Below are 19,319 nucleotides of genomic sequence, written 5' to 3'. Positions count from 1 at the left end.
GCATATTCACACGTCTTTCATTGTCTTCTTATTGATTTATTCGTATTGATAAATAATGAGTATGTTAAAAGGCAAAGTTTTGTATATAGAACCTCGTCGCCTTATCAAATTTGACAACTTTAAAAAAATATTAGTGGACATGCTCTTCAACCTTTCCTTCTTTATAACAATAATAAAGTTTCTCTGTTTACAATCAATAAATAAATAAATTACGATACAGTTGAGTCATTTCTCTTTAAATTTGTAATTAATTAATATATAATACTTGTTTATTATTCAACATGTTAAATAATAATTTTTGTCATATTTTACCTCATCACCCGATAGTTGGAGGTCTGCTCTTGGACCTACCGTCTTTGAAGTTCTGGCCTAAAGTGTCCCGTCGTTGCAACATACCAAAGTGGGGCAAAAGGAAGACCTCGGAGCAGAGAATATACAAAATAATCTTTTTTCTCATCTATGGACGATATAATATGGACAATAGCGTCATCCTAATGACTACTACGGCCTTGTATACCCTTCTTTCTATAGTATAGAATAGCCCTCGAGGTGTACTATTCTACCATACTTTATTCGGTTACCTTCCCGGGTTAAGCTACCCACCCCTGAGAATTGTTTACAGATATGACAGTTTAACAAAAATATTATTTATTCTTAATTTACTACCTATATAAATTGACAACTACTTAACAAAATTCTTTCGTATATCATATACTCGTATATATATACATAAAATAACGTAGGATACAAAATGGAAATTAATAGTAGACAATTTTATATTAATAATGAAGGTAAAGAAGGGAGAAAGTTTGGAAAAACGAAAACTTTTAGAATTTTCTTTAAAACGTTTAGACAAGGCACTCTTTAAGCGAGAGGCTTGAGCAGTTAAGGAGTTGGCATAGAAAGAAGTTCTTGGAAAAACGAAAAGAACGGACATGGGAGTCCTTGAGAACCTCAAACCGATACCTCAGTTAGTGGGAAGTTACTTCAGTTAGTGTGTTCAGATAGTGGGAAGGAGAGAGAGAATAGGCAAATGGATTACACGAAAAGTAGACATATATACGTAAAATAAGTAAAGTGACTAAATATTAACAAAGAAAATATAAGAACGTGCAGTTTCCTAACAATATAACGACATAAAACTTTATCATTACACTGTACAAATTAAAACAGTTAGTTATGTATATTTCTAACTTCCTTAAACACTAAACTTCAGATATTCGGATTACTTAAATTTGAAGTTTTGATGATTTAGAAGAGGTGCTTTTAATTATCTTATACAAAAATATTGTATTGACACTAACAATAGTATTTTGTTTTCTTATAATATAACCATACTTCCTTTTATTCATTTGTTTCATCAGACCTATGCTAACGCTGTCTTTAAATTAGTATGTCATGTGAAATCTAGAAGCAAAAGTTTGAAGCAATGCCTAACATGACTGTATACACTCAGCTTAGTATTGATTTGCATTACCAAAATTTATACAAACATATTAAACATAATTTATTTTAAAATTAAAATCTAAGTACGATATCAAATACACGTGCAATCATTTCCCGTTTATAGTTTCCTGTCCCATTTTAATAACCACTTCTTCTCTACGTTTAGATAATTAACGTAGTCATAATCAAAATGTTATGACAATAGATATACCCGTGGAATAATTGTGGTTTTCCACACATTTCGATTTTGCACTCGGAACTAATTTTAGGGAATCGGTATAAAACTGACCGATATGACAAGGTTACGTCACTGAAGCTTCACAATTCCGTGAGGTCGTTTGGTATTTAATATTTTAAGTATAACAATTTCTAATATATTCAAAATGGCAAACGTTTTTAGAAGCCTAAACTTGCTGTTTGACCGTCCTAATGAACCTCTGATATATCCTAAGGGGGAAACCGAAACAGTGTTCCAAGTTTCAGAACAGTTTTTGGTGAGTAATATGTATATATAATTATTATTATTTCTGCGTATCTATACTTTTGTTCCGGCTAGTCTCTGAAACCGCTGGACCGGTTTTGTTAAGCCTTTGGTTGGTAGATTGCTAATTTTATAAGGAATAACAAAAGATCCCTTCATTTTAGAAAATAAAACTAAAACTATTCCGCGTATGATTTGGCGGGAACAATTAATGGGGAAGCGACCTATTTATATTAATCAAAACTGTAAAAAAAATCTATTTCAAATGCTTAAGAAAGCTAGTTATTACTTTTAATCATTTCCTATTCAGCCATCTATATCATATTTTCATTATTACGAAGTCATAAAATAACATTGACAACATTCTAAGACATGTAAATTGTAATGCAGCTTGACACGAATGAATTTTATAGCGAAATTTTATTTAGAAACCTCATTTTTTTTTTGCTATTAGACGAAAAAATATATATTTAAAATATGTAAAATGTGCTCGCATTTTATTTTTCTATCTTGACTTTTCCTTGCGATTGCGACTAAAAAATTAAAAACCCAAGGTGTTACTGTAAATTATATATAAGAGCGACTTTTCTATGTATATATATATACATGCAATCTTAATAGACTTAGTTTTAGAGTCAATAGCATTTAAAAAGATGCTTTTGATTGACCAGTACATATGTTTCCCACAAATTTTTATTGTCACTCGTAATTCTACATACGAAACATTTAACTTTTCGAAATCAATGACCTCGTAACAAAATAATATTCAAAGATTTTTGAAAGAAGATTAATAAATTATTTTATTTTACACCATAACTTCATGGTGCTTCGAAGTTACGAAAACTCTGCGTTATTATTAATATTTTTCAAATTATTTAAAACATGTTTACTGCTTTTGATTTTTGAATTATAAATCATAGATGTGAATATGTGGGTGTACGTGTGTTTCATAAACTGTTTTCTGTATAAAAGGATAAAGATTATCAGAACAATGGCATCGAGATCAATAACCGTTTTGGAGAAAAAGCTACTGACTTGATACCACTGAAGAACTTGAACAAACTACCAGAATTCCCCAAAGCCAGCAAACTACCAAAAGATTCTGAATTCTCATTGTTCCTACCGAGCCACCAGGAAATGGCAAAGGAGGTGATGGAAGTACTCCTAGGTAAATGAACTCACAATTAATCTTTCAATAATTTTATTATATAACATTGCAAATATAATATAATGATAAATTAAATTATCTACATTCCACAGCCGTCCCCGAGAATCAATTGCAGGACCTTCTGTCGACTTGTGCCTATTCAAGAATGCATTTGAACCCCCAACTCTTCAACTACTGCTTTTCTGTCGCTCTGATGCATAGGTCGGTATAAAATATATTTTATACTTAATCAAATGTAATGATATGATAAATAATTGTTTATTCATTACAGACAAGATACTAAGAATGTCCAACTTCAGAACCATGTTGAGACTTTCCCTTCAAAATTCATGAACTCTCAAGTTTTTGGCCAAGCAAGAGAAACTGCAGCCTTACAAGCTAAGGGATCGCCGGTAAATTATTTTATAGATTTTACTTTACCACCGCAACAGTTTTCACATTTCTTGTCATAAAACTGGTTCCTGAACCTAAAACTGGTTTACAATTTAGTATCCTAGGCCCTAAACTATCATTAAAGAAGAAATCCATAGGATATGTGCCGTCACCTTATAGCCAGTTACTATTGCATAGTGTAACAGATAACGGGTATTGGACCCTATTTTTTCTTTCAGTGTAAAGAGGAAACTAAACATTTTTAATATGATGTATCACTAAATTTAATGAATTCTTTTTAGCGTATACCAATCATCATTCCAAGAGATTTCACTGCTACGGATTTGGATGTTGAGCATCGTTTGGCGTACTTCCGTGAAGACATCGGCGTCAATCTACACCACTGGCACTGGCATCTTGTTTATCCATTCTCTGCTCCCCGGAGAGAAATGGTTGCCAAGGATCGTCGCGGAGAATTGTTCCTCTACATGCACCAGCAGATAATAGCTCGGTAAATTATAATTTGAGTACATTGATTCTTAACCCTAATACACACGAACATAAACATTTGTGTGTTAACTGTGTTAAATCTCCATCAGATACAACGGCGAGCGTCTCAATAACATGCTACCAAGAGTTAAGAAATTCAGTAACTGGTCGGAGGCCATACCCGAAGCTTACTATCCGAAACTTGACAATCTAACAACCTCACGAGGCTGGCCGCCGCGGCAAGCGGGTATGAAGTGGCAAGACCTGGATAGACCGGTGGACAATCTGAAGCTGACCGTTGGAGATATGATGCGTTGGAGGCGAAACGTGGAGGATGCTATCTCCACCGGCTTCGTGATTCTAGTACGCTATTAGAATTCTTATTAAGTGGTGAAAGTTAAAGTCAATTAAATTTAATACATGGCTAGACTACAGAACATACTGTATTTGAGAAAAAAATACTTGAAATCTAAAATAAATAGTATTTGTATGATATCAGCCGGACGGTAGTACTCAGCCTCTGGATGCGGACACTCTCGGTAACATGGTGGAGGCGAGCATTCTGTCTCCCAACCCAGAACTATACGGAGCGCTTCACAACAACGGACACAACTTCACAGCTTACATTCACGACCCACAACACAGATACTTGGTAAGTATGACTGAACTAGGTTGGAACTAAAACATGTTCCATTAATTTCCTTCAGTAGATTTCTAAAAGTAGGTGTAGAATGTAGACACTACAATTATATGGAAAAATATCTCAACTGGTATTGTATATAGTATAATCTTTATAGGAATCCACGAGCGTCATGGCTGATGAAGCTACCACGATGAGGGATCCTTTCTTCTACCGCTGGCACGCCTTCGTCGATGATCTCTACCAGAAGTTCAAGGAGTCTGAATCTGTGACTAGATACACGCGCAGTCAGGTGATGATAATTTTCAAATTTATTTCGCATACTATTCTTGGCTGCTCGGTACTATTGTACATTTATTTTGCTGTTTATTTATGACTAAGTAAATCTTAAACTATTTCTTTCTCACACCAGTTGGATAACCCCGGTGTACAAATAGCAAACGTCCGTGTAGTCAGCGACTCTGGTCCTGATAACACACTGAACACTTTCTGGATGCAGAGCGACGTTGAGCTCTCGAAAGGTCTCGACTTCTCCGAAAGAGGATCAGTTCTCGCGAGATTCACTCATCTGAACCACAGAAATTTTAGATACGAGTAAGAAATTGATATGAAGATAAATGATAAGCAAAATAAAAAAACAAAGTTACTTTTGTAACTGTTGTTATATAATATATAATAACATATTATTTAAGAAAAGAGAATTCTGAAACGTATTTCAAGGACTGTTGTTGATAAATATAACTATGATTATCATATTTATTTATAATATTGACCTGACGTTTGGATTACTTTACAGCATCCGTGATCGATGTCACACGAGATGAAAGAAACTTTTTTCGCAGAATTCTTGGATATTATTATTTTGTTGATAACTTAATTTAAACATAATTTGTTATTAGAATCGACGTCATGAATTCTGGTGAAGCTCGTCTCACAACCGTGAGAATCTTCATGGCTCCCTCAGTCGATGAACGAAACTTGCCGTGGATATTAAACGACCAAAGGAAAATGTTCATAGAAATGGACAAATTCGTTACCACTCGTAAGTCAGCTACTGAGAAAACTAACTGTACTAAACATATTATATACCTGTTAGCTTCAAAAGCTAATATCACTCTCTGACTTTCTTCACTACATAAAGAATCCCGAAAGAAATAGTTTTATTTACGAAACCAATCCCAACACAACTGTGACATTCGAAATTCAAAATCAAATCTCTTTACAGTTGTGGGATTCAAATATAAATCAAATCTCTCCACAACTGTGACATTCAAAATTCAAAATCAAATCTCTTTACAGTTGTGGGATTCAAAATTTAAAATCAAATCTCTTTACAACTGTGAAATTCGAAATTCAAAATTAGATCAAATGTGGCAATCACATTTAGAAATTCCATCCCTTAATATAGTTAGTAACACTTGTAATTCAAACCAGTGAACGCCGGGCCGAACAAGATCATTCGGTCATCCATGGAGTCGTCGGTAACAATCCCGTTCGAGCAGACGTTCCGCGACCTGTCCCGCCCGAATGACCAGACCACTGGGGAACTTACATCCACCAGCTTCTGCGGCTGCGGATGGCCCCAGCATATGCTGGTTCCCAAAGGGACGGAGGCCGGCGCGCAACACGACCTCTTTGTCATGCTCTCCAACTACGATTTGGATAGTGTTAGTACACATTATTTAGATGACGGATTTTCTCATTCATTGCTCAAACCCAAATACAGAGACAACTTTTCTTACAAGAACATATGCGACCTCGAATCATGATTTTATTAATTAATATGAACTCCTTTGATATTATTCTCTAAGCTCATCCAATATATAAATATTGGTGTGTTTCAGGTGAACAATCCAGATGGTTCACAAATGACCTGCAAAGAGGCTTCCAGCTACTGCGGTCTCAAAGACCGGCTCTATCCTGACAGACGCAGCATGGGCTTCCCCTTCGACAGACCATCCCGCAATGCCGCCAACCTTCAGGACTTCCTCCTACCCAACATGTTCAAGCAGGACATAAGAATCGTATTGCAGAACACCCCCGTCGAGATCAATCCGAGAAACCCTAGGAATTAAGCGATGTGTACCGAGACGTGTTAATTAAATATAACCAGGATAATATCGTATAATTAATTCAATGTATTTCAAGAATTTCCTTATTGTTTAGATTTAAGTAGCAAAATTGTGAAAGCCTGATATATTAAGACTTATCTGAATGTGTACATATGTATGTTGTTGTATCTAAAACTAGTTGTATTATAGTGACCTTCTAGTGTTAATAAATTGATTAAGAAGCATATTCACACGTCTTTCATTGTCTTCTTATTGATTTATTCGTATTGATCAATAACTATTAATGAGACGAAACCTCTCAGCATGCCATGGATTCTCCGTGCGGGTGCCGGGTCCATCGCGTTGCAGGGAGAGGAGCTTCAACAGTGCCTGGGATTTGCGACCCAGGTGTAGGTTTAAGGGGCCCCTATCTAACCAACGTTAAACGCTCACCACCACTGTCGAAACTCCTCTCTCTACCTAACCAAATTTAATTAATATACCTCAAGCTAAATGCTGATCAATTTATAAAACTCAGGGACAAGGAGATTGTTAAAAGACAAAAGTTTTATTTATAGAACCTCCTCGCCATATAAAATTAAACAACTTTAAAAAAATATTAGGATCTTGCAAATCATATAGTGGACTTGCTGTTTAACCAACAAAAAAGTTTTTCTGCTTACAGTCATAAACAATAATAGTTAAATAATTGTATACAGTTGTGTATATAAAAATTGTTAGAATTTAACACATTACATTGTGTTTATTTTTCAATATTTTAATTACTAATTTTTAGCTTTACGTTACCGTATCACCGGAGGTAGTTGTAAGTCTGCTCTTAGACCTATCTTTGAAGGTCTGGCCTGAAGGGTCTCGGGAAGAACATACCAAAAGTGACTTATTTGACGTTTTTCACAATAATTTTAATATGCATATCATCGCTAACGGTACCAAACTATGGACTGCTACGTTTTCGTAAACACAACCACCGGAAGCGTGCAAAAGCTCAAGATGTGGGATATTTTGCCACACTTAATTCGGTTTCCATCCAAATTTAGAAACCCAATTCTAATGAACACGGTCTACAAATTGAAGTAAAACAACACGATGCTACTATCGATAAAATTTACATTCAAAAACACAAATGTTTAAACAACAATATACCTATAACAAAATACAAAGTATTATATAGTTGGTTTCCAAATAATTAAAATGAAAAAACTAACTAATACTTACCTAAGAGCAATATAGTATATATAGTAATGGCACATTTCAGCTCAGACCAGTCGAAAAATTGCTGGTTTTTGATCAATTTACTAACATCTTCAGGAATGCAGTTAAACTTTATGATGTTAGCAAGACATCAGTTTAGTTTCACACGTGCCATGTAATGCTGGTTACTTAAATAGAAAATGGTTTATTCCTTTCACTCAATTGTATCTTCAAAAGAAATATCACAATACTTTAAAGCTGAACCGTCCCGATTCTGAATGGAAATGAAGCTGTGGGTTTCAATATATCTCATAGACCAACGACAAAACTGCCCGTGTTTAGTGAACCAAGCCAACTAGTAAGAAGCGTGTTGATCGAGTTCCTTAGAATCTCTTAATGTTGAAAAATAATTAAAACAATAACAATAATAAGAAACAAGACAGAATTTATTAAAATGCATCAGAGTAATTTAATCGTATACACATAATTTAATGTATGTATGCACCGCTTTGAGCACGAATAGTGTATCTATTTTCAAACATTATCACATGTTTACAGCAATAAGATTTACATGTTTGCTTTGACATTATTGACAAAAAAAAAAACATTTCTGGCAAGATAACAACACTTAACCAACACCTTCGGGAGAGAGAATGAATACTCGTGTCAGCTCTGTATATGTATATCTCTTTATCGGCAAAGAGATCAATCCGAATAACTTAAACTGTTTGCTGTTTTTTGAGTAAGATTTTAAGAAAAATTAAAAGTTTCCACTGTATTAACACCTACGGTATGAAGTTTACTCCACGGAGTATTTGATTAGTTACATGTTCAATCTTTTATAGAAATATAACACCAAATGTAAATATTACAATAAAAATTTAAAAGTATAAAAAACTTTTGACTTAAAATTAATAATAAATTTCATTATTTTTACCACTATATACATAAAGAAAACAATCACATTATAATAGTGAATATGATAAATTATACAAAATATAGTGCTTTCAACCCCCGTCGCAAATAGAGGGGTGTCATAAAGTTTGACTGTCTGTAGCATCCATTGGAACTGCTCCTCTGATGCGGTTTTTTACATTTAAAAACCGGTTTTCTCATGGTAGTTCTTAGCTTTAGTTTGTTTAATATCATTCCAGCACTATAAGGGTGTCAGCTCGTTTCTGGCAAGTGATAACTAAATTGAGTGTTATATGTACTCAATTTATCGACAGTTTAGTTATCTGTATGTATCTATACAAAAACAAATCGAACGCTTCGTACGTAACGTGACGATGTCAACTTGGACTTAGCATAATTCTTTAGAATTATAAATATTTTTAGACTACAGCAACATCTTTATCGTTTTTCTTTTAAAAGTTGACCGTGAAATGACCGTGATCATCCGGTTTTTGATAAACGGAAAGCTATTTCGATATGTTACTAACTAAATGTACCACAACATAGATAACATGTCGTGCATTTATCGTGGTAACTGCAATTTACGTGGGCGTCTCATCAATTTCTGTTTTTATTATTTTTATTTTCATATAATTTACTCGAGACTGAAATCTCTGATTTAATATGATCTCCAAATAAGACGAATGTGTATGGGAATTAATATTCCGCGGGTATCAAAATAGTCTTATCTAACTTTTTGTACTAATTTGACTTATAAAGACATTAAACACTTCTGAAAAATGAAAAACTCATTTCAATGCTGTAATTGTAAAGGATCTGTCCTTGGATATAATTTACTTTCAAATATTTTTCAGGACAGCAAATGCAATAAATAGAGGAACAGTATTCTTTATTTTAAAAATAACAGCAACTCGCATTTTTAAGTGCTTTAAAAATGTCATATCTATGCTCTCAAATGATAGTAAATATTCAGTAACAAAGGCGCATTGCTTGCTAGGGTAACGATTTTCAGTTATTAAATAGATGGCATATGACCTCTATTAAAAAATAAACGACTTGAATTAAAAAATCTAGTTCTTAAATAGCCTATACGAAATTCAAAAATCAATTTAACTTTGAACCAGTCACTGAACAAAATGGCCGGCTTTATCATTTTTTATCGATCGGCAATCTATTAAAATAACTTAATTACTATATAATCCTACTAAGTATATCCGAATCTTACTGATATATTCGAATTTTTTATAATCTTAAATATCTTCCCACGTTTTTGTAATAGAAACTCCATATATGTATAATATAATGTAAAATTAATATTGTACATGAGTGTGTTACTAAGTCGCCTTCACTTTAGTGTTATTAAACCATAACAGTTACTGAGACGAGATCTGAGTGAAAATACTTTAGACAGAATTCATCTCAGATTATCCATTAGTATATTGCGTGGGGAGTCTATACGTTTGCACATATTGTTTTTTAATTACTATCTATAGGAAACATTATACGAATATGGAGTATAATAAAGAAGCTTATTTAGAGGTAACAGAAGTACCTAAAACGTAAAAAAAGATGAATACAAGACTTCTTCTATAAGATAACTTAGATTTCTCTAAATTAAATAACTTTGAACTGAAATAATCAATAAAGAAGTAGATTTTCAGTTCAGAAACCTTCTAATTTATGCTAATGAAATTTTATAATTATAAACAAGACAAATAAGAAATTTTATTGACTTTCTCTAGCAAATTTTCTTTAACCGCGGAAGTATCCTATCTTTGTCAAATCCATTCGAAAAAGATCGGGTAAACCTACAAAATAGTTTGTGATTTATATGCAATGCAATAAACAAAGAATAATTTTATTAAAATAACTTTTTATCGCTATGCGGTTTTGCACACTACAGACGCTATGTAGTTTTGCACCCGTGCAAAATGTATGGTATTAACTAAGTATAAATATTGTGACATTTTAGAACAGCCAGGATTCACTGCACATCAGTCGTGTGGTAACCGTTATTTAAAATTGTAATAGATCAAATCTAAAAATGGCGAACATTGTTACAGCTTTGAAGTTGTTGTTTGACCGTCCTAATGAACCCATGGTTTCACCCAAGGGTGACAATCAAGTTGTCTTTCAACTCACAGAACAGCATCTCGTAAGTAACTTAACATATATATCTGTAATACATCAGTTTCATAAAAAGTGTCAAAGAAATCGCAAAAAAAATTGCCTAGCAGCTACTCGTTAATTTAGAAATTGATTATTCTATGTGCAACGCCATGTTCCAGTTTACGCTAAGGTTATTTCGTCATTTAATTCAAATTAAAAATATTGTCTATGCCCAGATAAACTATTTTATATGCTTCTTATATGCACACAATAATAGATCTTGGACTTAGTCAATGTTTTGTTTCTTAATCTTTCTGCGATCATTAGCCTGCTACGTTCTTTTAATTTATGGCAACACTTGCTTACCTTATTTTTTGACATGATTTATTTATTTATTTTTATATAAGAACTTATACATGAGGCGAATGCTTATAAAAAAATCTTATTTAAGATCTGTTGAGTCATATTTATCTTTTTTTTTATTTTTTCTATATTTGTTTTTTTTTTATCATATTTAATTTGTTACACTATTCACAATTACTTACTATGGTAATTTTTTGGCTTGTTGACGGTTTCCATTTTTAACTGTATATAAGATAATTATATTTAGTAAGTAGGTAGTCAATCACGTAATTTAGTGTCTCGAGTATAGGAAAAGGTCATAACAAGGTAATATTTGTAATAAGCGAACAATTGCACTTGAAAGGAAAACAATATATTTAATTATACTTCGACTAGGATAATGTAATTGTAGGTATATTAGATACTAATTTCCTTAATGTATATCATGTTGTGTTTTTCTATTTAAATATTTTTTATGGTTGTCTGAATTATAATTATTTTTTATCTGTAAGGACGATAAATACAAGAGCAATGGCATCGAGATCAATAATCGTTTTGGGAAGGACAAACCAATTATCCCGTTAAAGGAACTAAAGACACTTCCTCAGTTTCCAAAAGCTAAACGGCTGCCAAGCGATGCCGATTTCTCTATTCTTCTGCCTGCCCACCAGGAGATGGCTGATGAGGTCATTGATGCCCTTCTAGGTATTTAAATACATACCAGTTATTGTCGTTTATGTTTATATTGGTTTCAGATCATATCAGACCTTTAGTACCTATAGGACGTCTTTTTGAAATATGCTATTTTGATTTATTACAACGCTATTGAATTATTCTTGTCATATCTGCGATAACGTTGCGAAATAATCAGTGTTTTATGACTATATTGAGAACCGGAAATGCGCTTTTGGATTTACGCGCGTTTTCCTTGATCAGCCCTGGATCAATTACAATAATCAAAATTAGTTTAATTTGATTTTATATTAAGTAACATACTTTTAAAATTCTTGCTTCACACACAAAACATGGAATATTGTATAATTGTTACCATTACGAGCATATATATCTAAATTTGTCCAATAAATCAAAACTATTACCAATAAGCGAGTAGTAAGAAGCCCACGTGACAGTTTTATTATCGGTAAACAAGCTAGAATTAATAGTCAAAAACCTCTTCCTCGTTTGAAATGGACATTTCTTATCCTTTTAACTTAACTTATATATTATGATATTTACCGCTTACTTGTTTCAGCGGTGCCTGAAAACCAACTACCCGAATTTCTATCGACATGCGTTTATGCGCGTGTGAATCTGAATCCTCAGCTATTTAACTACTGCTACTCTGTGGCTTTGTTGCACAGGTAATGAAATTAATGTGAGTGAACATGACGAGATACAACTGCAGACTAAGAACATATTAACATAATTTTCAGGAAGGACACTAAAAATGTTCCACTTCAAAACTTCGCTGAGACCTTCCCGTCTAAGTTCGTTGATTCGAAGTTTTTCAGTCAAGCACGCGAATCCGCCGCCCTTGCCAAACAAGGAGCTCCGGTAAGAAAAAATATCATAAAATATGGTAATATGTATAGGTTAGGTTAGGCTTTTTTTAAAATCTTAATTAAAATAAACAATAATACATATCACATGCTCTCTTTATTCTGGGAGAAACATTATTTTGTATCTTTGTAATTTTTAAGACCATCCAAGTAAATATTTTCATTAGCATTACAAATTATAATCTATATCTCTATGTCCAAATCTCTTACAGCGTGTGCCAATAATAATCCCGCGCGACTTTACCGCAAACGACTTAGACATTGAACACAGACTCGCTTACTGGCGCGAAGACATCGGAATCAACCTTCACCACTGGCATTGGCATCTGGTGTACCCATTCAGCGCAACTAAAAGAGAAATTGTGGCTAAGGACCGTCGTGGCGAACTGTTCTTCTACATGCACCAGCAAGTCATAGCCCGGTAAATCATTGGATGATTAAGATCGACAATTCTTCTACTCGCATTTCAATTATTACCATGATATTTCTGAGTCTAGAGCACACTGCTGGATCTAATACAATATATATTTTTATTAATACTAGATACAACACGGAACGCCTGGCTAACCAGCTCGCACGTGCTAAGAAGTTCAGTGACTTCACGGAACCGACTCCTGAGCCGTACTATCCTAAATTGGACAGTCTCACATCATCCCGCAGCTACCCGCCGCGGCAGGCCAACATGAGGTGGTCGGATCTCAACAGGCCCGTCGATGGTCTCGTGGTCACCATCGCCGATATGAACCGCTGGAAGAGGAACCTCGAAGAGGCCATCGCCACGGGCATGGTCAAACTGGTAGCCAAATAAATTTATAGTCTTAAATAAACTAACAATGATGTCCCTTATTTGCACACAAATATTTTATATATACACATATATATATATTTTTTTTTTAACTTGAGACTTAATTACAAAGACATTGAAACCTTAATTTTCACGTTTTACTTTTTATGCTACAGTTAACTTTTGGTATTCAATAAATAATGAATTTAAACGATTCACTGGAACCGTTAAAATATAAAAGTATATATTTATTTTAATTTTCTCTGAGGATTCGATTACAGCTGAACCGAAGTTCCAGAAACTATCGTTTTCTTAATTCAATAGTTATATTATTGACAGCGCTAATTCAGATATAGGTATTATTGTACTAAATAATAAAAAAATATGAATTGTTACAGCCAAACGGCTCGACCCAGCCCCTGGACATAGACACTCTGGGGAACATGGTGGAGTCGAGCATACTGTCACCGAACAGAGATTACTACGGAACCTTGCACAACAACGGACACAGCTTCGCTGGATACTTGCACGATCCTGACCACAGATATCTGGTATATTACTGCCAAAATATTCTTCTATACACTTATATGAACTTTATCATATTCAGAGCAGATGAGATTTTAAAATTATTTCTTTATTAAAAAATAATAATAATAATAATTTGTTTATTTTGAGGGACTGTTTTTGTAATAACTTTTGCCATACTATTTACATTTGAATGGTAACAGGAATCCTTCAACGTAATAGCTGACGAGGCGGTGAATATGCGAGACCCCTTCTTCTACCGCTGGCACGCGTTCATTGACGACCTTTTCCAGAAGTTCAAAGAGAGCAACAACGTGAGACGATACACGAGATCGGAGGTGCTCATTCAACTAATGAATTAAAAAAAATATCATATTATTAGCCAGAGTATGAATCTTAGCTTAACTTATATTTTATTTGTTTCCAGCTTTCGAACCCGGGGGTGCAAATCACGAATGCCAAGATCGTGAACAGCAATGGCGCCGCGGACAACACTCTACACACGTACTGGATGCAAAGCGACGTCGATCTGTCGCGCGGACTCGACTTCTCGGACCGCGGGCCGGTGTACGCGAGGTTCACTCACCTCAACTACAGGCCGTTCAGATATGTGTGAGTGTTAATAATTTAGAATATTAACACTGGCCAGTGTACATATTCTAAATTTAAAAAAAAAAAACATTAGCTCGCTAGCCACAGGATGAAGAGATTTATTCTGTCTGGCCTAGTTCAAGAACTGGAAGACTTGCTATTTTTGAAAGCTAGACATTTATTTCTTTTGTGCTTGTTGACATGTAGGATATAACTGCAACACGAACGGGTCTAAATCTTACACATCTTGAGCAAAAAATACAATCTATATGAAAAAAATATTGGGTTACTTTATCCACATCCTCGTGTACTTAGGAACTGTTTTTCTTATATTTCCCCAACTCAGCAAATTATTTAAAAAAAAAAACCTGAATGTGGTTTACATTACCATCGATCGATAAACATTAAATAATTTATCCTATCTAATACACTTTTTTTTGTTAATATTCTACGTTTCATCATCATCATCAACTTTATCCCTTTCAAAATTAGAATTTGCTTGTTCTGAAACAAACGAAACTAATCTTTTTTTTTTTTTCATTAAACCAAAGAACGAAGTTGGTTATTGCCTCAGTAGAGTAGGTACTTAGACATTCAACAAATTGGTTCCATAGCATCGACGTAGACAACACGGGCAGCGCTCGCCGGACAACGGTCCGCATCTTCATAGCCCCCAAGTTTGATGAACGTGGCTTGCCGTGGATACTATCCGACCAACGCAAAATGTTCATCGAGATGGACAGATTCGTTGTGCCCTGTAAGTGATTTTATAAAAATCCCTAAATATTCCACCCCAAAACTACGCTATGAGCGGGTTTTGTGAATATCGATCATAGATAATTTACAACATCGTTGACCAGTATGCAAAGAGAATTTTTTTATTCACTATTATCGTCAAGACTGTCTTTGTTAAGACCAAAGTTTTGAATATAAAATTCACATCTTATATTTTGTAACAAACAGCAAACAAAAATTTACTTTCTTTCAGTGAACGCGGGCAAGAATGTCATAACACGCGAGTCTACCGAATCCTCGCTGACTATACCCTTCGAGCAGACCTTCCGCGACCTCTCCAGCCAGGGAAGCGACCCTCGTCGTGAGGACCTCGCTAGCTTCAATTTCTGCGGCTGTGGGTGGCCTCAACACATGCTTGTACCACGTGGCACTGAGAGCGGCATGCTGTTTGACTTTTTCGTTATGCTGTCAAACTACGACCTTGACGCCGTAAGTATTTATTACCTCATTGCTGAACATTTTTGTCTATACAGAAACTCTGCCGCAAGACACAACGATACAAATGTTCACAACCTCCTTACGTATTTAACTATGAGCAATTAATAAATAAAATGCTTTATGACATAAATTAATTTAAATTAATAGCTTAGATGTAAGTCCTAGAACAGTTTCTAGTCCCTTCTCATTCATGTGACAAAAAGTCAATAATTATCTAACATAAGACTGAATTAGATTAGATTATTAAAATATATTTTCTTTTATTTAAAGATAACTCAACCAGAAGGTGTTGCACCGCTGTCCTGTACAGAAGCTTCTAGCTTCTGTGGTCTGAAGGATCGTCTTTACCCCGACAAGCGCAACATGGGCTTCCCATTTGACAGACCTTCCAGCAGTGCTGCAAACATCCAGGACTTCATTCTGCCTAACATGTTCCTTGCTGATGTTAGCATTCGTCTACAAAACACCGTGGAAATAAATCCCAGAAATGCTAAAAACTAAACTGTTCAAAAATCCACTAATCACTATGTAACATTTATAATCTAAAATTTAAAAGAAAGACTAATAGATTAAGTTTATTTAATTAGAATGTACATAATTTAATGATAGTTTTAAGTTGACCCATGCTAGTTTTAATAAAGCATCAATGTATATAGCGGTTTTATTTCAACAAATTATTACAGATAAAAAATAATCATGAGGCATTTCTACATAGAAATATTTTAATATCGCTTAAGTAAAAAAAAAAAACAAATCTTTATAAACATTTTTTTATTAAAAAATAATTAAACACTTTTTATATGAAGACAATTATGCGATAAGTGTTCTTAATCTATTATAAGGTACAAGGAAATTGAAGGTTCCACAAATATAGGACATGGAATGACTTTGTATAAGAAAGAGACATTATAATACAGACACTTTATTTTAACAAATGAAAAAACATTTATTAATTAAAATCTATTGTTCCTTATTCCATTAAAGTTTATTCCGTTCCATTAAAGCATTCCATTTGAAGTAAAAATATGAAAACCTAACACGTTTTAACAAGAATTACTTACAGTATCCTTCCAGCATATTATTTCTTGGGTCCTGCAAAAAATTTTCAAATATTAATCAAAGAATTAAAACAGAGTACAAATTATTATTAGGATATATATCAGACCTATCATTCAATATCACTTAGTTATCAAAAATAACACATTTCGGCTCGTGTTTTATTTCATCATTTTCAGTAATATATTTTAATAACGTAATGAAATTAATAGTAATAAAATATTCACCTTTGTAACAACCGGCGTGTACACCTGAAGTTCAGCTGAAAATTAAGGATCAAATTTTAAAAAATGGTTATTTAAAACTAACTAGGATGTTAGAATTTGGAATGATCAGTCCTATCATTAAAATATCACGTGTTTATCATAGATTACACATTTCGGCTCGTGTTCTTTTATCATCATTCAAGCTTCAGCCTACCTACCACTAATTCCGCTATTTCATGACTTATCTAATCTTTAATAAAAAGCAAATAAGAGAATTATTGAATATCGCAATTTTATTTGTCAATCAAATGACAGTACGCAATTCAAATAAAATAAAATATTCCTTGCAGATTGTGTTACCACGTGGTTATCTTGTCTTAAGTAGTGGTCATTAATAGCATTAGTTTACAACAACAACAAAATACGTGAAAATTGCGACATTTTAGAAATAGAATTCGACTTTTATCATAGTGTTTTTTCTACTAACCTAAAGAAACTTGAAGTCGTTAACTGGCTGCACGCGCTGCGCCTGTCGAGTGTTCGCCGAGTCCATTGTCAAATGGCTTTGGGCTCTGAGCCAAGTATTAAGAACTCGAATACGCCACGTGCTTGATAAGCGTCTAATTCAGGGCGTTGGAGGGAGGTGCTATATAAGTCGTGCCAACAAATCAACAGACTATAAAGTACATACAATTATTAAAATGGCAAGTAATATTAATATTATAATTTAATAAAAAAGAACATATTTTAATAATTATTATAACTAATTAAAATTAAATAATAAAAAATATTTATATTTTTTAATATTTGGCTATCGCTCAATATTCGAGAAAGAAAATTTAAAAATATATGTAAAACTAATAAAATCAGTTATGTGCATTTATTTCAATTCTCTAGTTTAATTTTTTTCACAACAATATTATATTCTTTCAAAAGTTATGTTATTGATAATAATCCGATAGTTATAATAATCTACAAAAATATGATAATAAAAATTTGTTAACTGAAAAGGAAACATGATTGATTTTCTATGATCAAATTAATTGAAATTGTGGAATCAATTATTAATGATTAATAGAGTTAAATGACTTACATAGTATTTACGACAAAAAAGAATTGCATCATAGAAAAAAATTGTCATGAAAATCTAAATATTTAAGTTATATTATTTTTTTATAACTAAATGTATTGTAGTAAAGACATTATCAAAGTTTGCAATCATTATTCCGTCTTAAAAAAAAACAGTTATCTTGCACTATATTTATCGATTATCGACTAAAGTGCTAAATAAGTTATTAGAAAATATAAGAAGATGAAACCTCAGCCTCTATTTGAAGCAATTGCGTCTAGTAAATCGGAAATTTAATGTTTTTTATATCACAAGAACTTACATGTCAAAGAGAAAAATATTTAGCCAACATCACTAACCGAACTTCTTCTCTCTGGTAATACTAAAAATACTTATTTTTAGACAAGCATATAGGGGTGACAACACTAAAAGTAAAAAAAGACAAACTCTATACTTTCCAAGCATATATATATAAACGTCTCGAAGCCAAACAAACCAGCCATGTTGGGAAATAGAGGCATACTTACGATTGGTGTTTTATGTTAGCCAATGACCACTTCAATAATTCGGGAGCGGCAAATTTGAATGTAATTTTGGAGCATTCAATTGTTTCACTGAGATTAAATTCTGGATTTACCTTATGCACAACAATATTAATAAGAATATTTGAAATTAATTTTAAATTAGCAGCTTATACTTGTAGTTTTTCCATCTCACTACTATATTATAATGTTAAATACTACAAATAACGGCTCGCAAATTTTACTTAAGCCGCGTCTATAAAGTTAAAATGTTCCCTTTAACAATGGGTAGGGTTTTGGGATCCATACTTATTCCAGAGGTTTATAGAGAGCTATGAACAAATATACCTGTAATTTGATGAGGTCTTCATACTGGGTCAGGCTGAAAAATCTATAAGGCGTCAGGGTATGCTTCATATCTAAAAGTCTCATATTGTTGTCAGCGCTGTTAATCCGATGGATTTGTTGCTTTAATATGAGAATGAATGAATGAGAATATAATGCCGTGGGATTTGTGCATTTCGTTAGAAAGTAAATTCCTAGTGCATAG

At 33.4% G+C, this 19,319-nt stretch overlaps 2 protein-coding genes and 1 long non-coding RNA gene across 3 annotated transcripts; 2 read left to right on the top strand and 1 right to left on the bottom strand.

The window, feature by feature from the left end:
* The first annotated feature begins 1,750 nt into the window (after positions 1-1,750).
* LOC116778086 (phenoloxidase subunit 2-like) lies at positions 1,751-6,894 on the top strand. The gene is made up of 12 exons (XM_061526625.1): positions 1,751-1,940; positions 2,900-3,095; positions 3,188-3,296; positions 3,367-3,487; positions 3,770-3,978; positions 4,067-4,319; positions 4,456-4,608; positions 4,754-4,888; positions 5,009-5,190; positions 5,496-5,638; positions 6,031-6,263; positions 6,441-6,894. Exons 1-12 carry the CDS (start codon positions 1,830-1,832, stop codon positions 6,669-6,671), a joined length of 2,076 nt encoding a protein of 691 aa, XP_061382609.1. The 5' UTR covers positions 1,751-1,829; the 3' UTR covers positions 6,672-6,894.
* Positions 6,895-10,740: 3,846 nt separating this feature from the next.
* On the top strand, positions 10,741-16,568 carry LOC116778083 (phenoloxidase subunit 2-like). The gene is made up of 12 exons (XM_032671952.2): positions 10,741-10,929; positions 11,738-11,930; positions 12,478-12,586; positions 12,659-12,779; positions 12,997-13,205; positions 13,328-13,580; positions 13,967-14,119; positions 14,297-14,431; positions 14,521-14,705; positions 15,299-15,441; positions 15,673-15,908; positions 16,188-16,568. The coding sequence occupies exons 1-12, from the start codon at positions 10,819-10,821 to the stop codon at positions 16,416-16,418; spliced, it is 2,079 nt and encodes a 692-aa protein (XP_032527843.1). The 5' UTR covers positions 10,741-10,818; the 3' UTR covers positions 16,419-16,568.
* A 255-nt stretch (positions 16,569-16,823) lies between these two features.
* Positions 16,824-18,662, bottom strand: LOC116778088 (uncharacterized). The gene is made up of 4 exons (XR_004354103.2): positions 18,571-18,662; positions 17,667-17,825; positions 17,201-17,235; positions 16,824-17,009 (listed from the first exon to the last, which is right to left on the bottom strand). It is a non-coding gene; the product is annotated as an uncharacterized LOC116778088 (long non-coding RNA).
* Positions 18,663-19,319: the final 657 nt, after the last annotated feature.

The sequence above is a fragment of the Danaus plexippus genome, chromosome Z, assembly GCF_018135715.1.
Source record: "Danaus plexippus chromosome Z, MEX_DaPlex, whole genome shotgun sequence".
Lineage (NCBI taxonomy): Eukaryota > Metazoa > Arthropoda > Insecta > Lepidoptera > Nymphalidae > Danaus > Danaus plexippus.
This window is presented reverse-complemented; position numbering and strand designations above follow the sequence as displayed.